The following is a 13415-nucleotide window of genomic DNA, read 5'->3' as shown; positions in this document are numbered from 1 at the left end:
TGAGCTTAAACATTTAAATAATTCATATTAAAATTGTGAAATCCTTAAAATAATTCACTTGAAAGATACCCAGTTGGTGACAACTATTTGAGTTCATTTTCATCATGAGCGCATCTTGTGACAGACAGCACTGAGATCATGATTAGCAATGTGCTATCCTTAAGTGAAGTGTGAACAATCTCTAACAAAATAGGTCTAATTCTTTCTCATAGGCAGAGGTTTTTAATTGGGTAGGAGATGGGTTTGAACTTGGGAAATAGTGAATTATAGCTGTTAAAATCAAGTCAAGATTTCTGCTGATATTTTACTCCAAATATGATGATTTATACATAAGTAAACACATGCATGCACAAGAAAACATTTTTTCCCTTTCTAAACCTAACATCTACCATCTAAAAATCAGACCGTGCATAATCCCTTTTTATCCTAAACAATTTTGAACAAATTATAAATTTGAAGGGACTGGCACTTGAATGGTAAAACAGGGATTTAATCTGAATTTCTACTGTTTTACAATTCCCCAAAGCCAGAAAATTTTAAGTAGTATTTTCTTACTCAGTAAACATGACACTTGGGAGCAACTTGTATTCCTAAAATAAAAAAAAGAAAATTAAAAATAAAATGACTGAGAAATGATTTATCAATAATCACTGATTTTTTCAAGGTATGGTATACATAGTATAGTATATAGTACATATATATACATAAACATAGCATAGTATATACAACACATATATACATACAGTAAACATCTTTTACCAGTAGTGTAGTACACACTCTGTGTGTTCACGGTCCCTGCTGGAAAGCAGGAATCATTTTGTTTCTGCAATGTCATGTGAAAGCAGTGCCTTCACACCTGTTGTCCCTTCCCGCGTGCGACCTGCAAGTATTTCCAAGGTGGCAGGGGGCTCAGCGTGACAAAAGTGGTTCTGACCAAGTAATAACAAAAATGCTGTGATAATGGCTTCCTGTACTCCCCAGTACTACAAAACAGGTGATGAAAACTGCCTTTCTCTGAAGCCACTTCTACAAGTCATAATACAGCCAGAAAGTCAGTGGGATCAGAGGAAATGGGTATGGGGCTTAAATTAGGAGAAGCTATGTCAGTTGTAAATGTTCTTCTCACATAGGCAATGGAGATACCTGACCTGTGGGCCAGCAGACAGAATACAAACAATGCCCAGTGCAGAGGATTAAGACTGAACCTCAGTGGAGGCTTTTGGATCTTTGGGTTCTTTGTGGCAGTTGCTTAGTGTGAGGTTTGGAGTTATCTTCTTTCCACGAAGGAAGATAACTGATGATGCAGTACAGGAAAAATATTCTCACACAAGCTACCCTGTCTCATCTGAGTGTATCCATAGAGTCTGATGGAAGAGGGATGTTATGTATGGATATATAAGGATTAAAAGTTCTTTATGTTGAAGGGATAAAGTATATGTACGTTCCCACAGCAGTAATGTAGATGGGAACTTTTATTCAAAGATAATAAAGAAAATTTATCATATTTTTCCAACGTTTATATCAGGTAGTAAAACCTATCTGACAATGCAGCCTAGCAGATGAGGACAGAATGGGGCAGGGAGAAAGGGAGAGGAGGAAGAGAGAGATAGTGCGATAATTCTTTTACTTGCCAATACATACTTTAACAAGACACCTCAAAACTGCCTGTTTTCTCATTGAGTAGCTTGGAATGGGTACACTGGGAAGAAGCATGCTGCATATGCTTGATAATCAGCTATGAACTAGCTTTAGAGACAACAGAAGATGAGAAATATTTCTGTGAGAGAAAGTGTAACCTACTCAACGTGATCCAAATAATGATTCTAGGGAGGAACTATAGTGAATCTAAAAATGCAGATTCATCCAAGTTATTCAAACCTTCTCATTTTCAGTTAGTTACTCCTCTCTATTTTATCTTAATGGGCTGCTTGTAAGAAACTCTCATAACTTTGTCCCACAAACAGAAATCAGGGTGTTACACCATGTTTGTATGAACGTGTGATCTATAATCCACTAATTATGTTCCACTGTTCCAGTATTTACCTCACTGTAAAAAAAACCCAACCCAACCTAAACAAAAAACCCCCTCAAAACCAAATACCCTCCTTCCAAAAAAAACCTCAAAAAGAAAAACCACAAACTTCCCCAAAACCCCTTATATCAAATAAGAATTTCCCATAACCCACCTTGTGTTCATTGCCTGTTGTTAGCACTGTGCACATCTGAGAAGAGTCTGGTTTTGTCTTTTCTCTATCCTCCAACCCAAATTAGAGGTATCGTATGGAGTTTGCCTTTAAGAAGTGTGCAGTAAAAGAACTAGAATATTGTCACCTTTGCTACACAGTTTGCCTTAATGCCATGTACATACATATTATTTATTCTTAACTACATGACCAATGATTATGTAAGCCCAGAATTAAATAACATTTAGAAAAATGTTTAGAAAAGTTAGAAGCAAAGGAAAAAAACCTGAAATATTTTCTAGCAAACTAATGCCTATCCTTAATTCAGGATCACTACGAAGTAGCAAATAGAAAGTATGTAAATTATGATAGTGCAATGAGAATATTACTTAAGTCAAGAAAAAAAGCACAAAAGGTTATCATTCATTATGAAAGAAATGAATGCATTTTTTCAGAGTGTTAGAACTGGCATGAGAAGCACCTCACGTGAAACAATGGAAAATATTTGAGTATTTACAAGTTTTTGTAAATGTACAAGTGACAAGTTTTTCAATTTTTGAGTAAAATAAAGACTGTATAGGGAATATAGGGTGAAGATTATTAGAAAACTACTATTGAAAAAAGCAACTGTAAAGAAAAATCTGGATTTAACTGAGAGCATGCAAAGAGAAGACAGGCGGATGGAAGGAATTGGAGAGACCTGACAAGGAGATACAACTAAATCTTAATCTTAACAGTAATGAACAAATAAAGTTGAAGCAAGAGATAAAAGATCTCAGAGGAAAAGAAAATCACTCCCTTAACAATTGCAGTCTTTTCTACTTTTCCTTCATTGTCACTGTACAAGTGCAGTTGACTGAAGAATGCTTCTGATAGAGAATTTTGTCTTCAAAGAAAGCAAATACTTCCTCAAACACTTAATGCACAAGCTATTTATATAACACTTTGTGCTGGAAAAATTTCGTGCTCTTGGGTGGTGAGTTTATATCTTGGAATGCTAGAACTTAGCAGGGAGGTTCGACTAGGTGATCTCAGGAGGTCCCTTCTAACCTCAATGATTCTGCAGTTCTGTCCTAGCTTTTATAAGAAAATTTAACTTGGTTAAAGTAGCAACAGAAGCATTTCTTATTCATGTAACAGTCTATTAAAAGCAGGCTAGACTGTTGGATTTAACGAAATACTGGTGTTCCCAGAGCAGCTTTGATTCTGTTTCTCACCAGAAATCAAGTATATAACAAAATACTTTGGAAGACAACATAGAAGAAAAGACATAATTTAACATATTGTGTGATGAAATACAATAATTATCTGCCAAGCAATAAATCACATGGCTGCATTTGTTTGAGAAGACCTAGGAAGTATTGTAAATACACACAAACATGAGAACAGAGTAATTATTTGATGGGGGAACAATATCTTCAAATTCCACTGGATGCAGTGAAAAAAACAACTTTTTGCTTTTCCTGTTGCATAAATGAAATGTTATTGACCTTTGTGTGTTCTTTAACATTTTTAATTAATATGTAAACTATATTATGTATCTCATTCAAATTTCATTGAATTTTGATCCTAAAAGTAAGGTTTTTCTTCAAGATACAACAAACACAAATCCAGACAAAAATCATATCAGTTTCAATTATATAGGAAGGTCCTTCAAAAGTTCTCTTCTAATTGCAGAATTACAGTCTAAGAAAAATCTCAAAATACTAAGATATTTCCTGTATGATTTATGAACATCTATACAGACAGTCGTCTTACATTGAAGTTTGTAAATTTTTTAGTTGTTTTTCAGGAGACATAACACTTCTAATAGACTTTCCTTAAAACAGAAAGGTAATGAATAAGACCACAGTCCTCAAAAAATCCTTCAAAGTTTGTAATCTTTTGCTAAACAAAATATATTCCTCTATATTTAAGAGAAACTTGCAGAAGATCATGAATACACTTTCTTGAGAGTGAATACATAATTCTTAACTGTGAGATAAGATGCTAAATTTACAGTGAATGCTGTTTATGTTGATACGTTATTTACACTGAAGCTATAAAAACTCCTGCAGTAATGACACCTTCCTACAGTTTGTGCTTACAAGGGTTGTAGTCTAAGAACCAGATTTTTCTAAGGATCTGATAGTGCATGCAAATTTTTTGTATCACTGACATGTCTCCTGCAGGACATTTCTAAACTCCAAGAAAGACACTACAAAAATAATACTGTTATTGACATTTTATAAAAATTACAAAAACTAGTTTCCAACACAGGCCAAAGACAACTGAATTCAGATTCCGAGAAAGAATTATATATGTTGCATAAATTCTCATATTATCTATATACACTTGGAGTGCTTTACTTAATGTAACATATAGGGGTTTAAAAATTATGCAAAAATTTAAACTGCAATTATATAAATATCTATAGTTGTGACTATTCAGGTCATAGTGTTTTGGTGTGTGCTTAATGTATTACAAGTAATGTTCAAAACTTTCTGTGGGATATTTTTGAATGTATGTAGCTATAAAATGAATAACAGTAAAACACAGACCTTTCCAAAACAATTTAAAAGCCAGATTCAAATTTTTTGAAGAAAGTAATTTTTTATCTCAGTTAAAAAAAGCACCCAAAAAATCTAAAAATAGCTGAGGTACCTTTCTCTTGCAAAAACAACTCAGATAATTCTAAATAACAATACTGATTTTCTCAAATTTTCATGTTATTTCTGTAACATCAGAAATTTCAAAGGATTATTTCCAAAGATTTAAAGCAATTAAGAAGGGGCTGTAGGGTGAATATATATAATATACTTTTGCTCCTACAGGGATTCTCAAATAAGATTGTCTCTCCTTCTAACCCTAAATGCACAATGTAGCGATTAGTCACACTGTAATCATGAATGGTAGAAAAGGGGGAAATACTGTACCCATAATACAGATAAGGGGAGGAAGAAAGGTTATCCTATATGAAATAGAAATATATAGTCTGTTATTAGTTGTGAATCTGTAATGACAGACACTTGATGTTATGTTTTACAACGCAATCATATGAGAAATGTTTCTTTCCTACTAATGAAGTTTGGAGTACTCTTGAGAATGCCTCATTATCGCTTTCCTGGTAAGGGAATCTAAGGATTAGCCATTGAATTTTAGAGGATATTTAAGACATCAAATACTCTAATTTAGTTTTACATTTATGAAATTGGACTGGAAATTTGAAATACAGTAAACGTTTAAAGCCATCAGACAGAAATATGCATAAGGCATGCAAAACTGAAAGTGCAAGTGGATTTCAGATTGATTGCTGCCTTCTACTATTTCTCCAATAAATAAATCAAGCACAGCATGACATGCTTTATTTTGTGAAATTAGACACAAATGCATGCTTTATTGTCACTTAATTCTCTAACTCAGCAAAGCAATGTATATTCAGTACTCTACAGGTAGCATATCAATTCAGAACTAGCGCAAAAGCATTATATTGCGAGTACTAAAAAGCTAAACAAAAAGCAATGGGTATATTCAAATCTCAGTTTGCAGATACTTCTGCTCAGTACATACACTAATTGAGATGAGAATATAAACAGTAAGACAGAAATTTAAAGTAAATTAAAGCAATTCTTTACTTTGCCATCCAGCATCTGGGTGGAGTTGGTTTTGAGATTCACTAGGGATAGTATTAAAATTTCTTAGAATTCAGTATACTTGCAGAAATTTAAAATTACTTTAATATGGCAAAATTCACTTCTGTGCTCAAGGCAAGCACAGGTTATGGACCACTCGTACCCTATTTTGGTGCAAATGATTCATATATCTTATATTCACTTTGGAAAGAGAATTTATCCCATTTATGAAACAGCATAATTACAAAATTATGTTGTAACTACAGAGTATAACTGTAGAGTCATAAGAGTATAACTTAAAAAGTTAAGCATGTTTCATATTTAGGGATATCAGAATAGTTATTAGTATTTACTGACTATGTAAAATGCTGTATTCTTCCAATTCACTAGAATGGTAAACTCATTTAAGAAAAAGATTGATTTACAGTAGATGAGAACTTAGCAGATTGTTTTACAAAATAATGCAGGACTTTTTACATACAGGGACTTTTGTGGAATATATATGATCTCTATTTTCAAGGCAAAATTTGTACGGTTTTGAATATGGGGTAAACATTAAAATTATAAATATATGCTGAATGAAAACAGCTCGTATAGTCACAGCTCAGTCTAGGTATAGGCAATATAAGAAAGCAAAGAGGGTTGATTTATTTTTACTTTCTGTTGGCAGATAAAAGAATCTGGTTTTATGGATTTTTATGAAATGAACTCAGTTTCTAAGACGACTGTAATTTGTCTGTAGTCTTATGAGCTGGTCAATTATTTGTTATTTGAATCTTTTTACTGTTCGTGAGTCATTCATAAAGTAATGCTACTATCTGTCAATGAGCTGTTGTGAATACTTGCCAAGTGCTATTGATAAACCATTTTCAGAAGTACCTGTAACTAATAGTAAAGATAAGGCCTATACAGTTGGTCAAATTTGCTAAGTGACTGGAATCAGGTACTTCATTGGTTATCATTAATATTGGAGGACAGAGCTGAAATCTTTTTTGCTTTTCCAGGCTTGTCTGTGATTCCTACACAGTAAGTTGCTAGTGAATTATTCATGTTGTGTATCTGAAATTCCATCATATGATTGGGCTTCTGTCATAGTTTCATAGTTATTCAGTGAGAAATAAGGGAAAGCAGTAAATAGATTTCAAATAACAGGTACTTTTCTTTGAGCTTGAATATCCTAAATCTTGTAAGTGGAAAATTATGGTGCGGTCAACACGCTGGAGGGAAGAGATGCCATCCAGAGACACCTTGACAGGCTTGAGAGCTGGGCCTGTGCAAACCGCGTGAAGTTCAACAAGGCCAAGTGCAAGGTCCTGCATGTGGGTCGGGGCAATCCCAAGCACAAATACAGGCTGGGCGGAGAATGCATTGAGAGCAGCCCTGAGGAGAAGGACTTGGGGGTGATGGTTGACGAGAAGCTCAACATGAGCCGGCAGTGTGTGCTTGCAGCCCAGAAGGCCAACTGTATCCTGGGCTGCATCAAAAGAAGCGTGGCCAGCAGGTCAAGGGAGGTGACACTGCCCCTTTACTCCGCTCTCGTGAGAACCCATCTGGAGTACTGCGTTCAGCTCTGGGGCCCCCAACATAAGAAGGACATGGAGCTGTTGGAGCGAGTCCAGAGGAGGGCCACAAAGATGATCAGAGGGCTGGAGCACCTCTCCTATGAAGACAGGCTGAGAGAGTTGGGGCTCTCAGCCTGGAGAAGAAAAGGCTCCAGGGAGACCATCATAGCAGCCTTCCAGTATCTGAAAGGGGGGCCTACAGGAAAGCGGGAAGAGGGGCTTTTTACAAGGACAAGTAGTGACAGGACGAGGGGGAATGGTTTTAAACTGAAAGAGGCTAGATATAGGATTTAGATTAGATATTAGGAAGAAATTCTTTACTGTGGGGGTGGTGAGACACTGGAACAGGTTGCCCAGAGAAGTTGTGGCTGCCCCTTCCCTGGCAGTGTTTAAGGCCAGGTTGGATGGGGCTTTGAGCAAACTGGTCTAGTGAAAAGGTGTCCCTGCCTGTGGCAGGGGGGTTGGAACTAGATGATCTTTAAGGTCCCTTCCAACCCAAACCATTCTATGATTCTATGAAAATTTACTAAGGCAATCATGTAAGGATACAGAAAAATGGAATAAAACATTTGGCAATCAAGTTTGACATATCTTCTAGAAATCATCCGTTTTTCCCAATGTCATCTAAAGAGCTGCATTTCTTGTCCCTGTGTAACTTCTGTACTCGTCTCCCAGTCCTCGTGCAGCTGACGAGAACATTATTAAAAAAGTAAAGGTGACAGCAATTTCCAGATATTTCTCTGCACAAAACCACATTTATCTGAACGTTCATGAACAGTAAGTACAAAGAAAGACAAAGCTAAAATGGCTAAATCGAATAGTCATTCCAAACTTGAATGAAAATTCATACATTGTATAGTACTTGACCAGCTCTTACCCTGCTGAATATCAATTCATAAATTTCAGATGATGAGAAAACTGTTAAAAGTCAATTTGCTATATGAAACTGAAATTTATTAATCTAGTGATCATTGGTTAGCAATATTTTTTTCTGATGCATTCTGAAGTAGAGATATGTAGCCTGATAATACAATTTGAAGAAAAGAATTCTAAGCCTTAATTTGACTTGATTGAGCTTAGATTTGTATCTAAAGGTTGTTCAGATGGTATATTCCAGGCTATTCCACTGGTTTATAATTGTCTTGAAATTCATTAGCGCATTGTTTCCTCTTATGTTTCCATGAAGTAGCAAAAAGCATTCTCTTAAAACATATTTCAATGACATGCATATAGAGTTAGTTTGTATTCAGTGGCTTTAAGGAACAGAAGGTGTAAACAAATGAAAAAATAAGTTAAAATGCTTTCTTGAGTGAGATGAATAGTAAGCAGGGCCTCCAAATTACTCAGAATAAGTAAAAAATAACCTTATATACATTGTATTGAATACTGAATAGAGATTTGTTGAAATAAGAAAAGCATTTAGAATAATTTCATAGAGAAATCAAATAACTTGATTTGTTTTCCAAGTCAGCCAAACTCAGAAATAGATTTCAACCACTAGGAGGTATGAACATATTTCTAGCACCATCTAGTAAAATTCAGGGGGGTTAGACCAAAGGTGCTTTATCAAATATGAAGAAAAATGAAGGATTTCAACTGGTACAGAAAATATCTTAATTATCTAATGCTAAATTAGATTCCTGTATAAATATTGTGATATGTTTATTGGTAGAAAATTAATAAAATCTTGATATATTTATTCATTATTAAGCATCTAATAGATGTTAAAAGAGTTCATAGTTGATGATTTCAAAGCCTTATACAAAAACTCCTGAGACTGGCTAGAAAGTAAAGTAACCTTAATGAATGTAACTTCTACGTGATACTGCATATGGATTTAGGTGAATTGATGAAGCTTTTTGCTTATCTGTTAGTAAAAGATATGCAATAGATAAAAAGATAGTTCAGCCTTTCTGCATGGACTTGTCATTCCTTATTCTGCATGCATGGATTCTTTCTATGCATGCATATTTTCAGATTCTTTCATGTTGTCTTACCCTCATGCCTTCAAATCGTGACAAAGCTCTTAGAGGTCTCAAGCTCTTAGTGTCCTAAGGGACTTAATGGCACCAAGTTCAGAGTAACCCAATGCATTTGCTGTTAAGCTAACCAAAGAGACCTATATGAAAACAGGAAAGTAAAAATTATTACATTGTACATACTACTTTACATACCATAGATGTGAGACATAAACTTCTTTAGAAGAATCTAATTTTGGACCACTTTCTTCAGGAAAAGAAAATCTTTTAAATAAATAAATAAAAAAAGAAGTAATATGAAAGAAGAGTAGGATAGGTAAGTAACAAAAATGTCATAAGGTAACAATATCTGGAAACATTAACACTTCTGAATTTCATATTTTGCTAGTGATTTGAGGGCATTTAAAACCACAAAAAGCAAATTAATTAATCTCTCCTTTTTACCGATTTAGCTATTGCTCTCACATTTTCTTTGTTTTACAGTGCTGTTGGGATCAGTAATTATAGTTGATAATGCCCATTTGATCGCCCACAACTGAAAGGGAAACAATTGAAGCCTGTTTTGAATTAACTGATGGGTCACAGAGCAACATTGCTCCTCTGGAAATTGGTAGAAAGGATTAATTTTTCTATATTCAGTTATGCTGACTAATCCTTTTGCCTGACTGTTGAATTTATGTGCTCTACAGGCTGACACTAACCTCAATCCTGGTGTTTCTTAAAGACCTTATAAGAACAGTTCCACAGGCGACAGAACTCCACAGACCTTCACGTATTCTATGTCCCTGCATTACCTCAGGGAGAAATACCATATTCTCTACATTTGCTATGGCTCCTGTCCAAAATAATACCTTCTGTTTTCTTTCCATTTCCCCTGAATGCTCCTTCGTTATGCTGTTCTAATTCCTTAACTATTTATTGGGCCAAAAATAGCATAACGGTCTCATGTACTCTTTCATTATTAAGAACAATGCATCAGGTAAAGAGAACTCTAGAACAGTGCTCTTTATGAACCATATTTTAAAACCAGCATTATATGTGAAATCTTTAGCTTTTAAAAGTTAATAGCTTTTCTGTATTTGTCAATCCTGAGCTCTAGCAATCCACAAAACTATGTTCTTCTGAAACCTCAATTTCTTTTTCCAGCACATTCATCACACTACTGAAAACTTTGAAGCTGCCATAATTTAAAGCCAAATTAAAGAAAATATCCAGGTGTGTAAATCCAGGATTTAATCATGAGTTTATTCAGACACTTGACTATGTGTTTTACTTTCACACAAAAGTATTCAAATTCTCACATTGAATCAATCAAAAAGGTTGTAGGCACCAGTCACAAAACAAAGCTCAAGAAAATGAACTGCTTTGATTAGCTCTTGTATGCTGGGAACACATTCAGTAACTGTTGGATTTTTAGCAACTCCTTAGGTCAGTAACTGCTTATGAAGTTTGCCTTTTACCTATTCAGTGTCTGTTTCTAAGTCATTGAAACCAGGACAAAATGCATCTTAATTTTAAAATTGAGTTTGTTTAATATTTGTTTTCCTTGTAAGTTTTATCAGAGATTTCTGTCTTAAACATATAGCGACTGGTTGTGGTTTCATAACTGCGTAAAACATAGTATTTCAGTTTCACACACAGAACTGCATGGACTGCAGAAACAGTATGTGTTTCTGCACATTGGAGGTTTTCTCAAGGTGGTATACTTAGGACATTACTTCTTAAATTCTCCATAATTGTATCAATGCATCAAGAAATGGTCTTCATTTCACAGCACAGCACAGTAGAGTTATGAGGTATCCCTTGCATGAAAGATTATCGAGCCTGGTTTCAAACACAAGCCACCAATGCTACAGATACATCTTGCATTCCTTATAAAACCCTAATTCAGCCACGCGCAGAAATTTGTGGACATGATGTTTGTTTTCTTGCCAGAGGAGTTTAATTCAGATGTGTGTCTGATGTCTGGTGGACCAAACACCCATCTAAATGCAAGATGCAACTTAGACCACAGCAGGGGGGAAGGTGGATCTGAAGGTGGGAATGAGCAGCCAAGGGCAGGAATGGGGGACAGCACGACCTCTTTCAACAGCATTGTTTGGGATAAACCCTTTAATGGCTTGTGGGGCTACCATGTGAGGTTCTTCTGTTAGCAGCAGAACTTCCAGTCTTTAACTCTGTGGTATAGGAAGGCAGTGTTGTAAGCATAAAGTGAAAGACAGAGAAATAGGAATTTTTTCCATCTACCCTGCTTTTAAATTGAAAAGTAAACTAGTTGGTATACATAGATATTGTGGTTGTAGAGAAAGTAATTTTAAAAAATCAGATAAAATAAATATAAAAGTAACACCTAGGCAATATACTACATACATCGACAATCAGAAAGTCCAGCCAGCACCAGGCATTGGTAAAGTATGTTTGATAGCCATAGGCCACCCACTTCAGCAGCATTTCCAGAATGAAGATATAAGTGAAGACCTTGTCAGCATATTCCAGCATGGTCTTGATAGTTTTACGCTGTTCAATATATATGTCTTCAAAAGCCTGTGAGCAAAAACATTAAATATATTTGTTATGCCCTTCTGTTACTGCACATACTTCAGGTTGTAAAAACAACACACAAAAAGAAGCAACAAAAAAAGGAAACAATCTTTCTTCAAGAAAAGGCATGGAAGTGTCACTTTTATGTAATGTTTCCTTTTCTGCTGACTCGGTATATACCTGGTTTTCCCCTATGGATATATTTTCCAGCTCACAGGAGGGAGAAGCCGATATTACACAGCAACCACTCCACTGGTCAGAGATATTTATTTATTTGTTGCTGATGGTGAATTATTCTTCTTAGATCATTTTCAGTACTCACCAATAACATTGATTCTGCAGAGTGGTGTGCCTGAACTGAATTCTGCTGAGATCATTTGGTTTGTATGTGGGTAGATTCATTTCAAAATCCAGAGCTACAGCTCTAAAATTTTCAGGACAATAACAATACAATTGACCTTTTGTTTTTAAGAACTGTTGTTTTTTGAAAATTTTAAGTAATAAATCATAAAACAAGTTCTTCCTTTCTTAAAAAAATATTTATCTAAATCAAATACCTGCTTTACTGGATTATTCACATTTTATGAAATACATAAAATTTCTGAGATCCTTGCAATGTTATTTACACTTTTTGAGTGTTTCCGTTTTTAGACATTTGAAAAAGCATATAGTTTCTGCTTTTCAGAAATTCTTCCTGTCCTCCAAGAAATTTTCCCTTTAATTGCTTTTGAATTTTAATTATGCTATTATTTCTTATGGAGAACAATTGATTTTATTGGATTGAAAAGAACCGGAATGATCTGCTAGCTTGCAAAGATTTGGATATTTATTGATACTAACATTCATTTTTATCCAGCCTGCTTTTGATCACTTTACATCTGTCAGTTCAAATGATTAGTGTTGTCTATCAATCATTGAATTAACATCTGTGTGTCAGTAATTTTGGATACTTAGATCAGGCACTATGGTACCTGCCACTTGTGTAATCACTAACAGAGCCCAACACATACCATTTCCTTTTGCAGGTGGGAGTATGCCAGAGGCTAAACTAATGGTGCTCTTGGCAGCTAGCAGTGTGTCTGCTCCCTGCCTGAATGCCCCTAGGGCAGGGATTTGCAGGCAGCCTGCTGCGTGCCTGGTGCCTGCCAGCTTTCCTGTCCCTAATGACAGTGAGACTTATCTGGAACGTGGCCTTGCGCTGAACACTCGGATACAGTACTGGCAGGTCCAAAGAGACCTTTTCACTATCACAAAAGGAAGTTGAAGGCAGAGCAGGGTCTTACATCTCCAGAGGTTTGGGCTAATCCCTCGTCTCTGAAGCATTTTCACAAAATAAATGTTCTGTGGATGACACACGCCTTAGGTTCACAAGCGTGAGCTGCTAACCCTGTGGGATCTCATCTCAAACTTCATTTAAATACAATGACGGAAATTCACCTTTATCAGATCTCTTGCCAGTACTTTTCTTTCCTTTAAATTCTTGTCACTAAGGTTTTTCCCTCACTTGGTAGCAGGAACCAAAATTCGATAGTGTAGACA

At 35.4% G+C, this 13415-nt stretch overlaps 1 protein-coding gene across 1 annotated transcript in view; it reads right to left on the bottom strand.

The window, feature by feature from the left end:
• LOC137667502 (sodium channel protein type 1 subunit alpha-like) overlaps positions 1-13415 on the bottom strand; it is a 73509-nt gene that overhangs the window by 18375 nt on the left and 41719 nt on the right. Inside the window, 3 exon segments of the mRNA XM_068408320.1 lie at positions 9354-9397; positions 9400-9475; positions 11706-11879. Coding sequence (XP_068264421.1) covers positions 9354-9397; positions 9400-9475; positions 11706-11879 — 294 coding nt within the window.

This window comes from Nyctibius grandis, chromosome 9 (assembly GCF_013368605.1).
Source record: "Nyctibius grandis isolate bNycGra1 chromosome 9, bNycGra1.pri, whole genome shotgun sequence".
NCBI lineage: Eukaryota > Metazoa > Chordata > Aves > Nyctibiiformes > Nyctibiidae > Nyctibius > Nyctibius grandis.
The sequence above is the reverse complement of the archived record's forward strand: the minus strand, read 5'-3'. Positions and strand labels throughout refer to the sequence as shown.